General features: G+C 36.5%; 1 protein-coding gene across 1 annotated transcript; it reads left to right on the top strand.

The window, feature by feature from the left end:
- Nucleotides 1–389: 389 nt before the first annotated feature.
- LOC107594756 (reticulocalbin-1) lies at nucleotides 390–21,018 on the top strand. Its single transcript, XM_016284930.1, has 7 exons — nucleotides 390–403; nucleotides 3,239–3,244; nucleotides 17,153–17,346; nucleotides 17,446–17,624; nucleotides 17,772–17,832; nucleotides 17,996–18,195; nucleotides 20,192–21,018. Exons 1-7 carry the CDS (start codon nucleotides 390–392, stop codon nucleotides 20,297–20,299), a joined length of 762 nt encoding a protein of 253 aa, XP_016140416.1. The 3' UTR covers nucleotides 20,300–21,018.
- Nucleotides 21,019–21,530: the final 512 nt, after the last annotated feature.

Genomic DNA, 21,530 nt, shown 5'->3' with positions numbered 1-21,530 from the left:
TCTTTTAAGCAAATATTGGCCAAGGTGTCACGAAGATCTTATTTACCCTACTCATTCAGCTGGAAAATCAAATGGTTAACCGGTACAACAGCACGTTTAGTGAATAGCTGGTTGTGTGAGTTTTTTTTTAGTGTCCATCACTGCTGTTCTTTACGACTGTTTCTGGACTATTTTGTCCTTAATGGAGAGCTGTTGCGCATTTAACTACATTTATGCAGTTAAAACATAGAAGCTCACAGTCCCTTAAAATATGAGTAAATGTGAAGAAACATAGTATTTACTCAATATGACGTGTCTACAGATGTCACTGTCCATAGTGCGTAAATGCGCATCAGTTCCGCGGTGTGTCTCTCAGGAAATGAATGGGTTGTGTTGGTTCTTTAGGACGTATGGTGCAGGACAGGTATGGGGCGCACGAGCAGTATTCAGCTCTTTGTTTGACGTAACCACAATTAAGGGCCACAGAAACCGTGCAACGCTGCAGGGTTCTCCAGGTGATCGCTGGAAACCGCACGGCTTATCATGCGGTCAATAAAAGAAGACGCTGCGCTGCGGCCGGACCAGGTGCCTCCGTTCCCTGTTCCACGATGCCCCGCTCTCAAGAACCCGACCAGGCGTGAAGGAAAATCTGTTCAGTCGGCCTCTCAGCATCCTCTCTCTCCCTCTATCTCTCTTACACACATACACACACACACACACACACACACACACACTGCTCTTATAGCAACAACAACAAGTTTTCAAGCAGGCTAGTGTTGTAATTTCAATAATCAGTTTTTGATATGTGAAGCGATAATCTTTGTGATTACATTTACTTCAATGTTTAATATTTTTGTTTACACCTTGTTTTTATAGATGGATAGATAGATAGATAGATAGATAGATAGATAGATAGATAGATAGATAGATATTATTTATTTTTCCTGCGTTAGGAAATGTTTTACTGACAAATCTGAGTGTTAATGAGTCCAAGATATAATGAAATCTTTTTTTAAATCTAGTTTGCGACATTTGTGCCTAGTTCTTGAATACGTTTTAATACATTCTTGAAAACGTTCTCACCGTTTTCTATAAATAAATAATTAAAATAACTCAGAAAACTGCTAATCACGTAAAAAGTAATACTTTCCTTGCACTTTACGTGAGTGTAAACTTCCAAATTATTTAAATTAATTTTTTTAAACATATTTTAAGGTATTTTTATTTCAATTTATTATTTTTAATATCATGAATTTTTGAATCACTAATAATCCAAAGTTAGTTTCAGGTAACCTCCAAAACGCGCCTTTTAAATCAAAATACTGGTAATTCCTAAAATTGTGGATTTCATTTAGATTTATTAGCTTTTTAAAGAATACCTTCTGCTTTTTCAGGTCTCAACCAAAAAGGCAGAGGGGATGGGCACTGTTCTTGCTTTTCAGGCAATGCCTTCTAGTCTGCTATTGGAATAACTTCTCTAATAGCCGGCCTTAACTCGCAACTATCCACGCAGAAGAAGCACGTGAGCATGTCATGGATCTTATGTTTACTGCTGCTTATGCTTGCATACAGTTCAGGATTTGACCAGACATTACAGATATCAGACTATTTTGGGTTATGCATTGTCGTCGTGTTTGAATGTACCAAGCTCTCTTTTCTCTTTCTCTTGGTTTTTCTTGAAAACAAAAGTGCATGAACAATCCCTCACAATTATAAGCACTCATACTATTTCTAATTTTTCTGCACCCATAACGAGATTGAATTTAAACAGATTAAGATTGTATTTAATCGCTATATGAGTGTGTGTATATAGGGGGTCTCTTCAAATCTCTCTAGTTTTCTCTAGGATGCTTATGGCTTTGTGATGTGTATTATGTGTATTTCGGTTTTTCAGCAGTATGTGTGAATCTCTCCCCCTCTTTAATTTAAGCAGCTCACCCCCCCCGGCCCCGGACAGAGACATTAGCAGAATTCCCTCAGGCTGATCGCAATCAACTTATCCGGCGCAGACAGCAAAGCCCTGAATGTTAGAAACTCACTTTACCTCAATGTGACAAGCCTGAGTACGACCCACAATCTGAAAACACGGCCAGAATAAAGATTCAGTGGCAAGCCTCGATTATAGAGTGCGCCCAAATCTCATAAAAATCTAGCATACATGGAAACTCTAATGATAAAAATGCAATATATATTTTTTTAAATAGACAGATTTGTTGTACAGATCTACATCTGTACAGTTGTTTTTGGAGGCGTTTACAAATCATTTCATTTCATCAAACTAACTGATATCTGCAACAATCGTTTAAACGATCCAACAGTTTTTCTTGTTCCAAGATGATGCCATAGTGGATGTTTGAAGTTAGTTCCTCTCAAATCCACACAGGTGTCAGCTGGTGGAGTATATGGACAGAAAACCTTTTATCCTAATTTGAAAAAAGTCTAGCATTCTTAAAGATTAATCGCCATTCGATGGAATAAATTGGCCTTTTTTTTGCATTTCAAAGACTACCAGAAGTAGCGCGCAGGATTGACCCTTGAAATGATATCGACTGTAAACGCAGGATGAAATGATTGACACCTGCCAGCGACGCTGCGCCAGTGATTGATCGTGATGCGCGGTGCTGGCAGCAATCACTCGGTAAATGGAGAGGGGAGACTGTCCGTGGCAAACTGTGAGTCGACAGGGCGAAATGGGAGCTAACGAGGCTGTCAGATGCGCTGACAAAACAAATAAAAGCTCGTCACTCCCCACGATTTAATAACATTTAATGGAAACGTATTGCTCAGTTCAAAATACACACCGAATTAATTCGGGGTCAATTTCTGTGTTAAGGCCTGAGGTAAAAACCTAGGAAATAATATCCATCCATCCATCCATCCATCCATCCATCCATCCATCTATCTATCTATCTATCTATCTATCTATCTATCTATCTATCTATCTATCTATCTATCTATCTATCTATCTATCTATCTATCTATCTATCTATCTATCTATCTATCTGTCTGTCTGTCTGTCGCAAGAACAATATACAGTATATATAGTTCTTGTTCTGCTTCATGGTACTGCTTGTTCTGCTTGGCCCAGGAGTGACTTCCCTCTTTGCATCTTGTTATAGTAACAGGAAACTTGGTTGCTGTGACAATGAGCTAGTCAAAGTCATTCATAAATTAGGTCTATTTTTACCCCCAGCCCACATTTAGAGCTGATATGGCTTTTACGCTGAGTGGTGCTTAACAAATGATGTTACCATGCCAGATTAGAGTTAAACAAAAGAACACTGAACTGTGCGGTGTTGACCTAAGGGATAGCTGGAAATATGTACAGTATTTAGCTAATCAAGTGTTTGAAAACGAACAAGAAAACAATAAGGCAGGGTTGTTAGTGTACAAGTGTGGTTTGGCTTCAAAAATGTCCTCACAAAAAGAAACATGTCAAAAAATGAAATTTGAAGCAGTTCTCAATGTCAGAAAGGTTTAAAATGATGCTTTTGCTTCAAAAATGGTATCATCATCTTAGTGTGGAAATCATTGTGTCTGTGAGAATTCCTATCCTGATGCGTTTCAGCACGATTTTCTGTTTCTATTTGGCGTGCTGTTTATATGCAGAAATTGAAATTGGCGTGCATATTATAAGCAATTTCTTGGCGTGCATATGATACGAAGTTTTGGCGTACATAATACTCACCCACCCCACACCCCTAATCCTAACCTTTGCGTAACATATGCACGCCAAAGTCCATTTCTGCGTATAAATAGAACGTCAAATAGAAACAGAAAATAATTGAGAGAAAAAAAACCCTTCTTAGAATCACTCTCAGACTCAGTAATTAAAATGATTCATAAAGACTTAAGCAACTATGTAGTTTTGTGTATTTTTGCGACTTTAAAACCCCCTACAGTTAAGTGAGTGAAATTCACTGTCGTAAATTTTATACCAATGTCGTAATTACAGCAGATAGCTGTACACGTGCACTGAATTTAAAGGGGTCATATGATGCGATTTCAATTTTTCCTTTCTCTTTGGAGTGTTTCAAGCTGTTGGTGTTTCAGAAAGGCAGGGCATAGAGGAGAAACAATAATGTACAGTATGTGGAAAATAATGTTTTTTTAACCTTAAACCGCATAAACACATTTCATTACACCAAATACACAAAATAATGTTCTTTTTAGCAACATCATATGACCCCTTTAATTCAAAGGGAAAAAGTACATTCAGTTGCTTTAAATAATTCATTTTCCACCTCTGAAATGCAAAGAACTGTATTTTATAGTTATCTCATAAGTAACTTTATTGTAAAACTATATAAGTCTGATAAGTTCCCCAAGATATCGCGCTAAACATATGTGTTTGTTTGTTTACTGTTGCGTTCATATGTTCTTAGCACACATATCACTCCCAGCTGTGTTTATGTTTGTGGCCTAATGCTCTGTAGTCTTACGTGACATAAAACTGACATGAATGGCGAAGGCGAGCTGTAGAGTGCTTCACGAGGGACTCTCAATAATAAACTATTAATGAAATGTGGCAGAGTAAAGGCTTCACAAGAGCGTGCACATTTATAACGTGCCACGTGCCCAAACAGGGTCATTAAGGCGTGTGGCACAGCAGACTCTTGCTTGGGGCAAACGCATGGGCAGAACTAAGGAGCACCTAGCGCGAGGAACTCAACGCAAATCTAAGTGATAGGTTTAAATGGATGTTGTGTTGCTAACCCTTTCCGTGTTTAACAGCTCACACTAAATCAGGCAATAACAACAGCAAACCATCTGGAAAATAGACTTTGGAGAGACCCCACTCATCCCATCTTACATCTTGCCTGACGCATTCTATCATGCAGTGTGTATTTTTAAGATAATCAAACCGATTGCTGGGTGCGAATTCCATCCTTGAATAGGCCAACGAGTGATGCAAAAGGGGGGGAAATAGGCCTCTTCTGCCTTTTGTACTTGTGTTTTAATGGGAATGTGAAGCATCAATGAATCATGATGCAGAATATGTAGATTCTGAAATGCTTTTCTACTTAAATATGATGTGGTGGTGTTGTTTTGGCCTCGATTTGCAGACCGGGGCAGATCCAGACCTGTCATGTCTGTTCGGGAAGCTGTCTCATTCTGAGAATCTCATTTCAGTGAATGTGTGCACTGCTAATATTGCACTAAATGGGTCTGGATATCAGCATTTGTAAGGGAATATAACATGCATTTTCTAGTGTTCTTTTTATGTGTTCTTTTTTTTTTAAATTAAATTTTTTATTTAGTAAGGATGCATTAAAATGGTCAAAAGCAACATTTATACTAATGTTACAAAAGATCTGTATTTCAAGTAAATGCTGTTCTTTTGAACTTTCTACTCATCAAAAAAATCCTAAAAAAATTAAAAAGTATCTCGTTTTAACTTTAATAATAACTGAAAATGTTTCTTATAAAAATAAAATATTTCTTGAGCACCAAATCAGCATATTCAAATGATTTCTGAAGGATCATGTAACACTGAAGACTGGAGTAATGATGCTGAAAATGCACAGAAATAAATGACATTTCAAAATATATATAAAAAAGTTAATTAAAATTGCAATTAAATTTATATAAATAAATTTTAAAAAATTAATAAATGCAGCCTTGCTAAGTGGAAAAGTCTTCTTTCAACATCAAAATAAATGTACTGACTCCAAACTTTTAAATGGTTGTATGGCATTCATACATTCAACATGTTTCATTTTGAGACATTTGCATGTTTTTTTCACCAGTTTTTTTTAAGACAAAAATTAATCCCACTCATTTGCTTTCGAAGATGAGTTTAATGCAAGTTTACAAACCTGATCACCTGATCAACTCTGTTTAGCCTTATTGAAACTCACTAGGACAACAGTGCAATGCAGGCAATGAAGTCCTTCTTGACCTGTCATTGTACCATCTGCTCTTTGCATGAATCACTGCTGTAATTAAAGACCGCAGAGCATAAAAGACCAATAATGGAGAATTACACTCCCTGAACCCCAAGCAGATGCATCAGGCTCTGTCCGCAGATAGAAAGATGGAAGGTTTAGGGGGGCATAACTAAAGTTTGTAGTGGATTAATCCCCCAGTCTTGAGAACCTGAGCACATTTGCCATATCAAGTGGGAGGCTGGGGTGTACGGTGTCTGTCATGACTGCACTAATAGTTCTCTGACATCTATTGATTCGGGGACAGCTGTAAGGCTCTGCCGCAGAAGCCAGTGGCAGTCACAATACATTAGCTTCATGGCATAACACAGCCTCCACAGGTCTATATACTGACCCAAATAATCGTACTTGTGCTTCTTAATGTCTTAACTAAACAGAAAGGTGAAATGTCAAGTGCATTTTTCGATTTTGTAGACTTCTACATTACTAGAAATATTTTAAACCTACATTTTGGTTTTTCATTTGTCAAAACATAAATGAAATGCCACCACAACTCTTAAATCACAAGCAGGTGTGCAGGAATAAATAGAAGCAAATAATCTAACAAAAACAGATGAATCCCCCACATTGTTATAGCTTGCAAATCTTATTTGGAAAAAACAGGCTATAGATGTTGTAGTTAAAATCCAAATTGTCAATTTGTAATACAAATTGTTATTATTCATTACATTTCCTTGTGTTGTTGTGGGGGAAAAAATATTTTAGATGTAATTTTGAACTGCAGTAACTGGTCTCTTGTTATGGTTCAATTAAAGGGGTCATATGATGCTTTTTTTAAAGATCATTATTTTGTGTATTTGGTGTAACAGAATATGTTGACATGCTTTAATGTTCAAAAAACACATTATTTTTCAAATATTGTACATTATTGTAGGTCCTCTATGCCCCGCCTCTCTCAAACTTCGTTTTCTACAAAGTCCCTCATTCAGACAAGCGCAGTCTGCTCTGATTGGCCAGCTGACCCAGTGCATTGTGATTGGCCGAACACTGCAAGCACTCGTCGTAAATGTAACGCCCCTTACCATAATCGCGAGCTTCATCTTTCAAAATAAATGTAAAGACAGAGTCGCTTGACAGACACAGTGATGAAGCTGGTATGTGTATATAGTGAGGTAGATATGTGGGGGCGTGTTAGAATGAGCCGTTTTAGGGGGGCGTGGCAGAGTCTTTACTTTGATAAAGAATATCTCTTTGGTTTTGAGACTTTAGTCTTTGCAACTTCAGGGATCTTATCTATGCACAATCAGCTTGTAACACTCCAAAGAGAAAGGAAAACTTGAAATCACATCGTATGACCCCTTTAATAATAGTGCAATATTTGATTACTCGCATGGTCACCTGAGATGCAACATTATTCACAACATTACTCTTCTGTATACGTGGCCATGTAAGGAGTCACAGGACACCTTATTTAGGTATGAAATCTGCATTTTAAATAAAGCCTAATAGATATAATGTAAAAGGTATTTGAAAGAAAGCAAGCAAGAATGAATGGCTAATGGAGGGTTAACTTGTGGACCAGTTGCAATGCTCTGGTTTGATTTGTTGTCCTGCTTCAGTGGTGTTGTTGGATGATTAATCTCTCAGGACTCTAGGGTGACTAAAGCACAATGTGGGTGTAAAGTTACCCTGAAGCAGTGAGCTGACAGTGACTTTTTTCAGCTTAGTGAGGCTTCATTAGGCTGCATGTGAAGAGGAGAAAAAATGCTTTCAGTTTTGTAAGTTTTTGATTTTGCCTTATATAAGGCATTGTGAAAGTAATAATAAAATAAAAACTTTCAAATGACATGCAATTCAAATTTCTGCAGTAAGTCTGCAGTCTACATTTTATCAAACATAAAATGAGAAAATATAGGTAAGACGGTATTTTAAATGCAACACTCATACACAGCTCTCAAAAAACATACAAACAAAACCTGAAGGTCTTTTGAGTTTTGTGCAGTGAAGTGAGGAATCTCTCAATCTTTTAGTCTTGTTGATGCTGTGTTAGTGCGCCCTCTGGTGATTTCTGGATCAAATCATTTCATATTTTGTGGTTCAGCTGATTTTAGGTAAACGGCATACCTATTTGGACAGCTGTTTTATGCACAGCTAATAGAAAAAGGAGTGAAAACAAATCTTTATAGTGCGATGTGAATTTAAATGCAGAATGTATTGAATTTTGCATGTTAATAAATGTCACATCGTTTTCTTTTAAATGTAATACCTTTATGTCATTTTTACATACTATGAAACCTATATGACAGACTTCTAATAGCATACACTGTATATAATCTCCACGGAAACATGTACCTCATGTTTCTATGCCAGCTGAGTGTATCCATTATAGCTGCATGTTTTCTAAATAATGTACAAGCATGTGAGTGTTTTTATTACACGTGAAATGTGCTTGTACATTTTTTTAGAAAACATAACATTTGCATGCACTGGGCCAGGTCAAAGGTCACATAGCTAGACTGCGCTACTTATAGTATCTGTTTATGACATCACTACTGTGTAATTCTGCAGTGAAATTATGCTTGGATTATTGATAATTTACAAAAGCACACGTGTAGTGTGTATACTGACAGCGCAGTTTATCTGGTGGTGCATAGTTTTGCAGTTCAGGCAATATAGCCTATACACTTGCAACCAAGCTATAAGTATTGAAGCGATATAAAGGTTGATAGACAGACAGAAAAAAATTGGTGTAGAAACATTTTTCACTCAGAAATTGCTAGTAAATTTCACAAACAGTTTCTTATAACAGCAACATTAAAATGCTCTAGTAGTCTTTGTTTTATTCTATTCAACACGAGTCATGAATGTTATATGTCAGCATGATTTGAATGTTTCTGCACTCTTCTGTCACTTGAGACCCTGAACTGATTACGTTTTAAACCTTTATAAGTGTATGTATGACTGCTGTGCATGGAAGAGGTTGAACAGCCTTTTCCAATATGCAACCACAGCTGTACCTGTTCTCACAGTTATGCCAGGCTGTGCCAGCCCCGTCTGTTCTGTGCCCACACCGAAGCCTCCTCCATCTGTTTCCCAGCCTGTCTCTATGTCTCTTTCAATTCTGTTTTTTCCCTGCGGTCCTGCATGGCCATAAACACATAGTTGATTCTCTATTAGCATTCACATACATAGTGGGAGTCTATAGTGAGGTGCATACGAGCCAAAATGTTTGCGTCCATGTATTCGGACACATATTTGACTAAAACAGTTCAACAACCTCTCGTGCGGTGAGTTGGAATGGTGAACGTCTTGGCTGTGTGTGATTGGAGCCGTCAGGTGCATGAGCCAGTTGAGTTTGTTATTCCTTTCTCTTGATGAGAGCAGGAAAAGAGCTGGCCAGTGGAAGCATCTGTCCATGTTCTTCTACAGCTGCAGACACCAGAAGAGCAGCCCCACCGGAGAAGCTTCATTCGGGGATAATCGAGACCAGCAGCTTCCTTTTGGAGTTACGACTGAAAGAAGCTCACTGCTCATAGCAGGGTCGTGCAAAATTCAGAATGGAAGAACTGGCTCTCCCTTTAAATTCATAAGTGTGAATATAAAATCGAATTGGTCACACCGCACTGGAAGTTCATTTGGAATGACAGGAAGAAGAATTAACTGAATTGTAATTGATATGCTGTGAAATTGAGTGTTGTTTCACTCTGGTACACTAAAGTTAATTGATTAAATCTGATTAAAATAATTATTTTTGTCTGTAAGGACTATAAAGCTTCAAATGTAAAGGGGTCATATAATGCTGCTAAAATGAACATTATTTTGTGTATTTGGTGTAATGAAATGTGTTTATGCGGTTTAAGGTTAAAAAAACATTATTTTCCACATACTGTTAATTATTGCTTCTCCTCTATGCCCCACCTTTCTGAAACGCGTCGATATTTACAAAGCTCATCGGTCTGAAAAGCGAGGTGTGCTGTGATTGGCCAGCTATCCAGTGCGTTGTGATTGGCCGAATACCTCAAGCGTGTGACGGAAATGTTACGCCCCTTACCATATTGTGATGATGCCCTGTCCGGCCAGAGCGACGAGACAAAAACATTAAAACCCATTATAAACGAGACATTTATTGCATCCAGTGGGGACATAATTACGGATTATAATGACTTATACTGTCTTTTTACGTGTTGCGTTGCATCGCGCCGCGTAAACATAAAACCATGTCTGCATTTGCGATCAGAGAAATGACAAACAACAAGCGCTACTCTACACTGCTCAAAACTCGCGTTTGAATCGTCAGTGGCAAATACTTTAAATATAAAAAACGTACTTACAGTCTGCGAGTCGGAACAGTCGGCATTGTAGTCTACTCTACCAGGATCAGTAAACAGTCCTCCATAAAATGTGCTGTACACATCTGAATATTTGGGTTGAACTGTTCTGGAACAGTGTTATAAATACAACTTAACCACTGATTTCTAGTCGTGGCCTCTTTTGGAAGACCAACACTTTCACAACGAAACAGCATCACACACCGTGGCCTTGAGTGAGCAGAGGCCGGAGGCCTAGAGTTAGCCGCGGCTTAGAGTGAGCGACGGCGGGCGGGCTTGAGAACGGCGTGGCCAGGGGATTCGACGAAGGAACATCCGGCAGGCTTGCGGCAACCACGTGTGACGACCCCTGGACTCCGCTTCGTCCACGTTGAAAGCCGATCCGGCGATCCACAGCGCGTAGTTGATGCATTTCCTCAGTGACCAGCACGGATCAGCTCCAGGCATGACGAAGCGGATATCGTCCTCTTTTGGAAGGCCAAACAAAGTAGTTTCACTTTAACAACGAAACACACAGCACCTTCACGATATGGTGGCGGCAACAACAATACCACAGCGAGAATAAAAGTTACACCTTCTTTCTTTGCGTGAGCATTTGGGCGGCGTTATGCAAATCTTCCCACATAGTGACGTAGACATGTGGGGGCGTGTTAGAACGAGCCGTTTTAGGTAGGCGTGGCTGACTCTTAACTTTTATAAAGAATATCTCTTTGGATTTGAGACTTTAGTCTTTGCAACTTTACAGATCTTCTTTATGCACCAAGAGCTTGTAACACTCCAAAGAGAAAGGAAAAATTGAAATCGCATCATATGACCCCTTTAAATATTTATAAACATTTTTAACACATTCAAAAGCTTTGTGAAGCTAACATTCACAGTTTGTCTTTACTAAGCTCAATTTGTTAATATTGAGCAATTTAAATTTTAAAACAATACTGCCACTTGTCTGTTTTTACTCCGTCAATGAAAATAGTTCCAAACAAAGACACAGAAGAACTGTGACACCGAGCAACACAGAAATGACTTTCTTAATTGATTCAGCATTTTTGAACTATATGTTAAATCAATGAATCACTCATAAAGTCAGCCAGTTGTTTTGTTCCTGAATGAATCAGTGATTTGAACGAATCAGTTGACTGAATGATTCAACTAATCACTCATAAAGACTTCTGCTGTGTTCAAAATGCCATACTATAATACAACTCTTACTATTTTTGCAGTATCTAGTATGTATACTTTGCATAGTATGCAAACTTTCTGTATGCATGGAATGATCTACTTTATTTGCCAGAATCTGCTAAATATAACTCAAGAACACTGAAATCAGTTAAGAAGCTGTGTTTGGAACAGCATACTACCATACAAGTTGTGTGGTAGTATGCTATTCCAAACACATATAGTAGAAGTTATATGATACAACTCCTGCTATATTGCAGTATGCTATGTGTAGGCTATACTGTGAATAGTATGTGAATTTTCTGAATGCATGGAATTCCCAGATTGCCTACTACATTTGCTGAAATCTGATCTATGCATCTGAAGACACTGCATGGAATATTGTTTCCCACAATGCAACGTGCTCCATGTGACGTTTCATCTTCAAATGCGTGAGTGAACTGGAGGCGGGGAATAGCAATTCTAAATGCAACACATATTTTTTTAGGTAGGTAGGTAGCTTTTATTGTCATTCAACTGTACATGTGGGATGCACATATGAACGAGATTTCATTTCACTGGCTCATAAAGAAAACTACACTAAAGCTAAAACATGTACTACTGTACAAAGTCAGTATTAAAAATATAATAATGTAAAATCTAATGAAAAATGCTCCAACATGCATTAAGAATATAAAAATAAAATAATTAACAGCAGCATATAAATAACGCCCACACATCTTTCAGATGTTCATTAACAGCATTGTCAGTCCACAACTGATTATAAACATGTTAGATGCAGATTGCAACTGTTTATTCCAGTCATGTTTTGCTAAATTTGTATTCAGACTACAGTAATGATAATTCATGTAGGTATTGCTCCTTTCTGCATTCAAACCTACTGCCTACCATTTGTGACCCTGGATCACAAAACCAGTCTTAAGTCGCTGGGGTATATTTTTAGCAATAGCCAAAAAAAATACATTGTATGGGTCAAAATTATCAAATTTTATTTTATGCCAAAAATCATTAGGATATTAAGTAAAGATCTTGTTCCATGAAGATATTTTGTAAATTTCCTACTGTAAATATATCAAAACTTAATTTTTGATTAGTAATAAAGAGCTTCATTTGGACAACTTTAAAGGCGATTTTCTCAGTATTTAAATTTTTTTTTGCACCCTCAGATTCCAGATTTTCAAATAGTTGTATCTCAGCCAAATATTGTCCTATCCTAACAAAACCATACATCAATAGAAAGCTTATTTATTTTAAATCTCAATTTCAAAAAATTTACCCTTATGACTGGTGTTGTGGTCCAGGGTCATATTTTAGGTCTTTAACCACTACATCACCCACTTTCTTTTTACTCTTCATAATTTGTTAAAGCATATACAATATTTTTGCACCAGCCAGCTTATTGAGGTCAGAAATCATTTAATAATTGTGTGACACTCTAGTCGCCTCTGGGCCTGGCTGAAGCACTGGATAACTGGCCAAGAGATGGCAGTAGTTAAAAGAAAGATTACCCATCTGCCCCTTTTTCTGACTGTGACCTTTGCAGTGGCAGAACTACAGGCTCTGCAGACCCTTATTAATGAGCACTAATCAGCTATTAATCATCGGACATTCCTGGAACATTCCGGGGGCCGTGGGGGTGTGTTGAGGGGGGCGAATTGTGAATTGTGCCAATTTGAAGAAGCCACTAACATTAAGTACTAAACTGTTTGTGCTACAGACATTAATTGTATGCCTCAAATTAGAGATCTTATTTGGGATGTGGGTTGTTTTTTAAACTCCTTAGTATTGTAGCAACGACTAATGCAGAGTTATGTACTTGTTTCATAAAATGTACACACTGTGTAATTCATTTGTGTCTGTACACTGTAAATATGATCAGTTTGATCAAGTCATGGCAAAATGTTTTTCCATCAACTCATCAAAATCATTGAACTAATTTTATAACCTTGAACAGTTGATTCCAGCTAAAATACAAGTCCTCTATCCGTAATATTGCTTTTTTCAGTGAAAAAGTCGTCTCGGCTTGATCGTTAGGCATAAACAGGCCAATCTCCAATCAAACTTCTCCAAATCTGTTCCGATGAAGAAACAAACTCATCTACATCTCAGATGGTCTGAGGGCAAGTACATTTTCATTTCTGGATGAACTATCCCCCCCCAGTGTACCCAGATCACACAGTTTGAATGAGAATATGTCTGTTTCTTTTCGCAGGACCATAAAGCATTTGAGTTCTCATGAGGCGCTCCAGTTGGCTGACTATGAAGAGATGTGTCTGCGTTTCAGTCCAAGCTTGATGGTTATAATCATCACATCACTCACTCCACACAAAAGCACATCTTGCTTGCTTTTGTTTCCTCTCAATCATTTTTGCATCTTATGTCACTTCCAGATTTCAGATCACAGGAAGCATTTGGTGTCACCCCCTGATTATCTTGTCCTTGTTCAACCTTCTCTCCTGAGACCGTTTTGATAGATACTGAATAACAGATATTATTGCTTTAAAGGCTTGGATGATGAAGGAGATTATGTGTGTGATATTTGAACGCAACCAACACATGCTGCTCTCACACAGAGTTATTTACTTCAGGATTCCCTCTGCTTTTGTCTATGACTTTTCAATGACTTTTCCATTCATTCACGGGACAAGATAAAGATTACAAATATTATTGAAAAAATATCAAATGTATTAAAGGTGAACATAACTCAAAAAATATATTAATATAAAAATAATTTCTAGAACAATTAGGTATGTATTTGATAATATATAAATAAAAATAATAAATCATTAAAACGAGGAAGTTTTTTTTCATTTACCATTTTTTACGGGACTTTTTTTTTTACAGTGAAAACCCTTATTTTACAGATTTTGTTCTGGTTTCAATTATGAAATGTGTTTATAGAAATGTCAATTACCAGAACATTTTCTTCATTGGACTGGCCTGGCAGTTTATCATCAGTGTTCCAAATCATGCTCAGTTGTCTAATTTCTCTAATGAATCATCAGGACAGTGCCATATTATCGAACGCAAGACACATGTTTATGAAAGCTATTCTAATTAATGGAACATTAGTGCTGTAAGCCAAACTATGGAATTAACACTTCCTCTGATATGATTAATACAGCCTTTTCTTCTGGCCCAGCTCATCCGAATAACCACCGGATTCTTGCCATCGATATATTTCCAGTTGATTAATGACATAAAACTGGGAATGTAATGCTAGATTAAGAGCCATGAGATAGATTGCGCATAAAACAAGTTTTAAAATGTTTCAATGTTCATGCGCAAAGGATCATTTGTCTTTATAACATGGTGCTATAAACACTATTTTCCTCACTGATGCCCTTCATTTGCAAACGGCTTTTTAATGCAGGCACAGTGAGTGAACACACAGTTCATGAACACGAAAGGTCTACAGATCAATGGTTAAGAGACAGAAAGCAATTTTTCCTTGTTCTTTATGTTACGCATGGCAGCACGACAATTATTTGCCCAAGTAGGCCTACTGAAGAAAGGTTAGTACAGGTGTACTAAAGTGCCACAGGCTGATTGTCTCCATGCCACGCCGCACTGATGCAGTAATTCATGCAAAAGGAGGCCCAACCAAGTATTGAGTACATGTACAGTAAATGAACATACTTTCCAGAAGGCCAACAATTCACTAAAAATGTTTTTTTTATTGGTCTTATGAAGTATTCTAATTTGTTGAGATAGTGAATTGGTGGGTTTTTGTGAAATGTGAGCCAAAATCATCACAATTAAAAGAACCAAAGACTTCAACTACTTCAGTCTGTGTGCACTGAATTTATTTAATACACGAGTTTCACAATTTGAGTTGAATTACAGAAATAAATGAACTTTTCCACGACATTCTAATTTATTGAGATGCACCTGTATGTGGAATCAGTTTAGTCAACCATCAAGAAAGTGTCTTTATCATTTATAGTTTTACATTTTCTGTTTTAATTGTTAGTGTTAAAAGTGAAAGTGTATCTTTCTATATATCATCCAATAGCTTTCTGCCGGCCTCCACTATAAAAAATAAATAAATGAAATGAAATGCAAACATCTGTGATGTTGCCAGTGTAGCTTTAGGCAAATCTTGTCAAAATGGTCATATTAATTTAGTCACAAATTAATAAATATTTCCATATGTTTGAAATTTGCATAGGCTCTAATGTACTGTGGGAATAACTTGCTGCCAGTGTCATCTCCAATTCCCCTCTACAAACAGGCCAACATGATTTTTGTCATTTATTATTTGCATAATATGCTAACACATGCCATCTTTCCAGCACAGATACATACATGCATACATACATACACACATATATATGCATGCATGCATACACACACACACACATACATACATACATACATACATACATACATACATAACACACACACACACACATATATATATATATATACACGCATGCATACACACACACGCATACATACACACACACACACATACATAACACATCTATACATACATACATACATACACACACACACATACATAACACATATATATATATATATACATACATACATACATACATACATAAACATACATACATAACGCATATATACATACATACATACATACACACACACACACACACACACACACACACACACACACACACATACATATATATATATATATATATATATGACCTCCAAGAGAGTCTATTTTATGGTTTTCCTTTCACGTGACAAAATTCCTCATGCATGCACACTGTCACACTGTCATGTTAATTAACAGTTTGGTGTTGGATATCAGGGATTATCTCTATTCTTGCCAATGTAACAAGTTTTCCAGCTCATATATATATATATATATATATATATATATATATATATATGACCTCCAAGAGAGTCTATTTTATGGTTTTCCTGTCACGTGACAAAATTCCTCATGCATGGTGGTTGCCACACTGTCATGTTAATTAACAGTTTGGTGTTGGATATCAGGGATTATCTCTATTCTTGCCAATGTAACAAGTTTTCCAGCTCACCCTGAGATGGGGATGTAGGCACAAACCTTGTTCTCTTCCCACAGAGCTCCCTCTCCAGTCCTGTGAGTGGGAGGGCTCTTTTCACATCACAACGTGGCATCAGAGATCAAAATAATGTGCTGTTGACAGTCTTTTAGTCACTTGGAGTCTAGTTTCTGTCAAGAACATTTCTGGGTCGTATTTCAATCGAAAATAAGCATAAAGAAATGAGAAATTGGAAGAAATAAGGAAAAAATGAAATGCAAATATAGATAAATCATTTTTGAAATATTTTTAATATAAAAACGGCATATTTAGAACTTTTTAAAATGTTATATATAATTATGCATTTTATTTGAGAGATTATCAAGGTAATATTGCAACAATGAGAGTCACCACTGAGTAATAAAACCACTGAATAATGCAAATTATTAAAAAATAATAAAATAAAAACATCCATAGCAAATATCTGTTTAAATATGTTCACCATTATGCTGGAAATTAACCAGTCACTAATAATAATAATATAAAATTTTCGATTATAGTATTATACACACACACATGCATACACATTTCTTGCTTTTCCTTTTTTCTTCCTTCGATTTTTGGGGTGCTGTATCTCTATTTTCATACGAATTGGATCGATCCACCATCTTTGAGGTGAAAAGCTAGAAATGTGTCTGAGAAAACTCAACCTCAGTGTCCATTCTAATATTTATTCTCTGTAAGTTTCTACTTTATTCACTCTATTCTTTCTTTGCACTTCTAAATTCCTTAGGAAAATAGTTGATCGTATTGACAGCAATGTTGATGGTTATATCACCACTGATGAACTCAAGGCCTGGATCAAGAGAGTACAGAAGCGTTACGTCTATGAGAACGTCGCAAAAGTTTGGTCTGACTATGACCTGAACAAAGACAACAAGATCTCATGGGATGAATTTAAGCAAGCAACGTACGGTTACTACCTTGGTGAGTCACTCGTTTCTGAAACTATCTAAAGTTTTAATATTGATGAAGTGTTTTCGTGATAGTCACCTACATGAGATTCAACATCTACTCTTCTCCCAGCCAATCCAGAAGAGTTTGAGGATGCAACAGATCAGTTCAGCTTCAAGAAGATGCTTCCGCGAGATGAACGTAGGTTTAAGGCTGCAGATCTCAATGGCGATTTAGCTGCAGAGCGAGAGGAGTTCACTGCTTTCCTCCACCCAGAGGAGTTTGAGCAGATGCAGGAAATTGTGGTTCTTGTGAGTGTCGGTTGGATTATGGGGTTTGAATTTTAGACAGTGGTACTTACTGTCACTTTAATTATGCAGACTATTGAAAATCACCATCATGCTATCTTTTCATAAAGTAACTGATTCATCTCATTCCCAGTTTCTTTATTTTACCAGGAAACTCTGGAGGACATTGACAAGAATGGGGATGGTCATGTAGATGAGGACGAATACATTGGTAGGTATATCTGTATTTTTGTCTGAAGGACAGAAGAATGTATTACAGATCACTTTTTTTGTGAGTTTTAGACTCTTGACAAAATTGACGTTTTTGGGGTGAACTATCCTTTTAATGTTCTGTATCCAAGGGAAACGTTTTTAGACCTTTTGCTATTTTACAGCGGACATGTTTGCTCATGAAGATGGTGGCCCAGAGCCAGACTGGGTTAGAACCGAGAGAGACCAGTTTTCAGATTTCCGAGATCTGAATAAAGATGGGAAGATGGACTTCGAAGAGATTCGTCACTGGATCCTGCCGCAGGACTATGACCACGCGCAGGCAGAGGCTCGGCATCTGGTGTCAGAGTCAGACACAGACAAGGTGAGAACCTACTGTCATGCTGTCCAGGAATATCTCCAGAATTTTAGTATCGATGTTATAATACATTAATGGTAATTTAAACAATTAAATGCATACTAAAAATTAACTGGGAAAAAAAATACAATAAGAATTAATTTATTTAAATATATTAATTTATTTGATACACACTAACATTACCACTACCAAAGTTTGTAATCAGAGAAATTTATGTATTTTTAAAGGAATTAATATCTTTAATCAGCAGTGACACATTATTTTGATCAAAAGTTACAGTAAAGACATTTAGACTGTTATAAAAGAAATATGTCAAATAAATGCCATTTGTCTGTTAATCAAAAAATCCTGAAAAATCAGTTTCCACAAAAATATTAAGCAGTAGTGGTCGACCGATATTGGTTTTTTGACAGCCGATGCCGATATCTTGGAAAACAGGGTGGCCGATATAAAGCCGATATAATTGTATTTATTTTAATTAATATTTAAGAAATTTGAAAATTGATAAAAAAAAAAAAGAATTTGTAAAATAAACATACTTATGCTTGACAAAGTATTTTGCACAAATAAATAAATATTTAATTAAAATATAATTAAAAAGGAAGTAAACTGTAACCAACGGAGCACTCAGTATTCTGGGAAGTTTGTGTGCATTGGGAATCATATTTTTTTTCAAATAAAGCCAAGGTAACACTCATTTTACATACAGCTCACAGTGAAAATGACATGAATATGAGAGTGGGCAAATGCATAAAGGGCAGCATAATTTGAAATCACGAATTTAATGTTTAAAGCATTCAATTTGCACTGACCGAAAGTCATGCAGAGAACACATGATCATGCAGGTCACATGCACACTTCACAAGATCTCACAACTGGATTCCACTATGTTTGCAAGGTTTGTGAAATAAAATTTTCATTAGCCATTCAAAGATTTGTTTAAATGTGTATTTGCTGAATGCTAACGGCAAACGAGAAAGTATTATAATGTAAACAAATTCCTTTGTTTAACAGCTCTATCTGATTATTAGACAGAACTGTTAACGACGACGGCGAACAAGAGGGAGAATGTGAGCACTGTGTGCTCAAGCGCAGCCGCTCTCAGCGCCGTCAAAATAAAAGAACGCCTCGAACGTATCGGCCAAACAGAAAAACTTATCGGCCAATGTCGATATTTGAAAAATGCCAAATATCGGCCATGGCGATATGTCGGTCGACCACTATTAAGCAGCACAACTTTTTTTAACATTGATTTTTGAACGTTCTTTAGCAGAAAATCAGCATATTAGAATGATTTCTGAAGGATCATGTGACACTGAAGACTGGGGTAATGATGCTGAAAATTCAGCTTTGCCATCACAGGAATAAATTACATTTCGAAATATATTATAACAGAAAACCGTTATTTAAAAAATCTAAACTTTTGAATGGTATTGTATATATATATATATATATATATATATATATATATATAAAAAGTTAATTGGTCAGTAATTTTAAGGACAATTAGTTTGCATAATTTCTGTAATTTAATGTTGCAGGACATATGTGATATTAGATTTAGTTATTAAACATAATAGCATTGTGTACATTGTGCATATAGCTACAGTGTTTTAAAATAACTATAGCCTTGTATATTTCCAATTATTTAAAGGTAATTTCCACATTTTGGTGGTTGTGTGTGTCTGTTGCTCGTGTGAATAATTAATGTGCTACCTTTAGTAGAAAAGCTAATTTTACTAGTAATTTTATGACATGAGTTTGTGTGTGAACACACAGAATAAAAAATGTTTATCATCAGTACCAGAGCTGCCAGTTTCTTTTGGACTTAGCAGCTTTGTCATGAGTTCAATAAAGGACTAGTGGACTAAAAATATTGCAAACACTCATTACATTTACATCTATTCATTTAGCAGACACTTTTATCCCAAGTGTCTTACAAATGAGGAATATAACCAGCAAAACACATTTGTCATTTGGGTGGAATGTTTCATTTTTTTAGGACCAGATGCTGACCAAAGAAGAGATTCTTGAGAACTGGAACATGTTTGTAGGCAGCCAGGCCACCAACTATGGCGAAGACCTTACTAGGAACCATGATGAGCTATGAACCCGAGCAAAGGGTGTGGAACTCTACCTGAGGACGCAGGTACTGAACTGAGAAGTGAACCTTCATGGCATCCGTTCCATCAGAAGCCATGCCAGTGACTGATGAACTGACTGATGTACTGCAGCTCTACCTCACAGACTGGACATCGAGGAATCACTGACTGATGGTTGTAGTCCCTAATACACACTTAGGATTTTCTCTTTCACTCTGTGTTCTTTTTGTGGGTGGTCAAGGAACTCTTCTGTCCTGGTTGAATGAGCTGCTACAGATTTCTTCAGCTGAACCTTTTGGGGTTTTTTTTTTTCCTAAAGCAATCATAGGACGAAGCCTGTGCCTATTTTTGTCTGGTGTCAATATTGGAACAAACATTCTATTTATTTAGAATTTGAATTGAATTTCATGCTTTGATAATACAACACTTTTACTACAGAAAGCACTACAAGTCATTGTTGATATACAATTATACATAAAGTACACTAGACATGTAATTATTATCACAATGTTCCCATTGCTGACCGTATGTCCATGTCTTGACAAACTACATGTTCTAAACACAGCTGCCTCTGATGCATTATTTTTGTCTTACATTTGCACGTTGTCTGTTTTTTGCTCATGTCTGGTAAAATTAGACCGTATTTATAACTCAGTCTTTTTTTTATGAGATTAGATTTGATGACACACAGTGTATGAAGTGTTTATGTATACACTATTGTTCAAAAGTTTGGGGTCAAGAAATGAATGCTTTTATTTGGCAAGGATGCATTAAATTGTCACAATAAATCGTGATTAATCGCATATTAATATATTTATATTGTCATAATTTCACACTGAATCTCAAAATTAATGTAGAAACAACATAAAGATGGTATATGTTTTTAAGGGCATCTTTTTACTCGGTAGCCTATTATTATTATTATTGAAGGCCAGTATCATTGAGACTGCTACTGATGTCTCTATTAAATGCATTTCCCCTCAATTTTAGCTATTAATTATAGCCATTCAACATTACAGTATAATTGAAAGCCATTATTTTTAAAATTTATTAGGCACTGAAAAATATAACGACTATTAATTTAAGTGAACTTAAAACAATCTTCACAAACTAAAAATTGTATATGCATAAACTATATAGATTCATCTTTAATCAAGCTACAAAAGTTAATAAGCGACTAGAGCAGTCGAGTGATTTCTGTTTTTCTTTTGTTCTTTGATTTCCATCAATGACAAGACT

This window comes from Sinocyclocheilus grahami, unplaced genomic scaffold, assembly GCF_001515645.1.
Source record: "Sinocyclocheilus grahami isolate Dianchi unplaced genomic scaffold, SAMN03320097.WGS_v1.1 scaffold190.1, whole genome shotgun sequence".
In the NCBI taxonomy this organism is placed as follows: Eukaryota; Metazoa; Chordata; class Actinopteri; order Cypriniformes; family Cyprinidae; genus Sinocyclocheilus; species Sinocyclocheilus grahami.
Note: the sequence above shows the minus strand (reverse complement) of the source record. Positions and strands in the feature narration are given on the sequence as shown.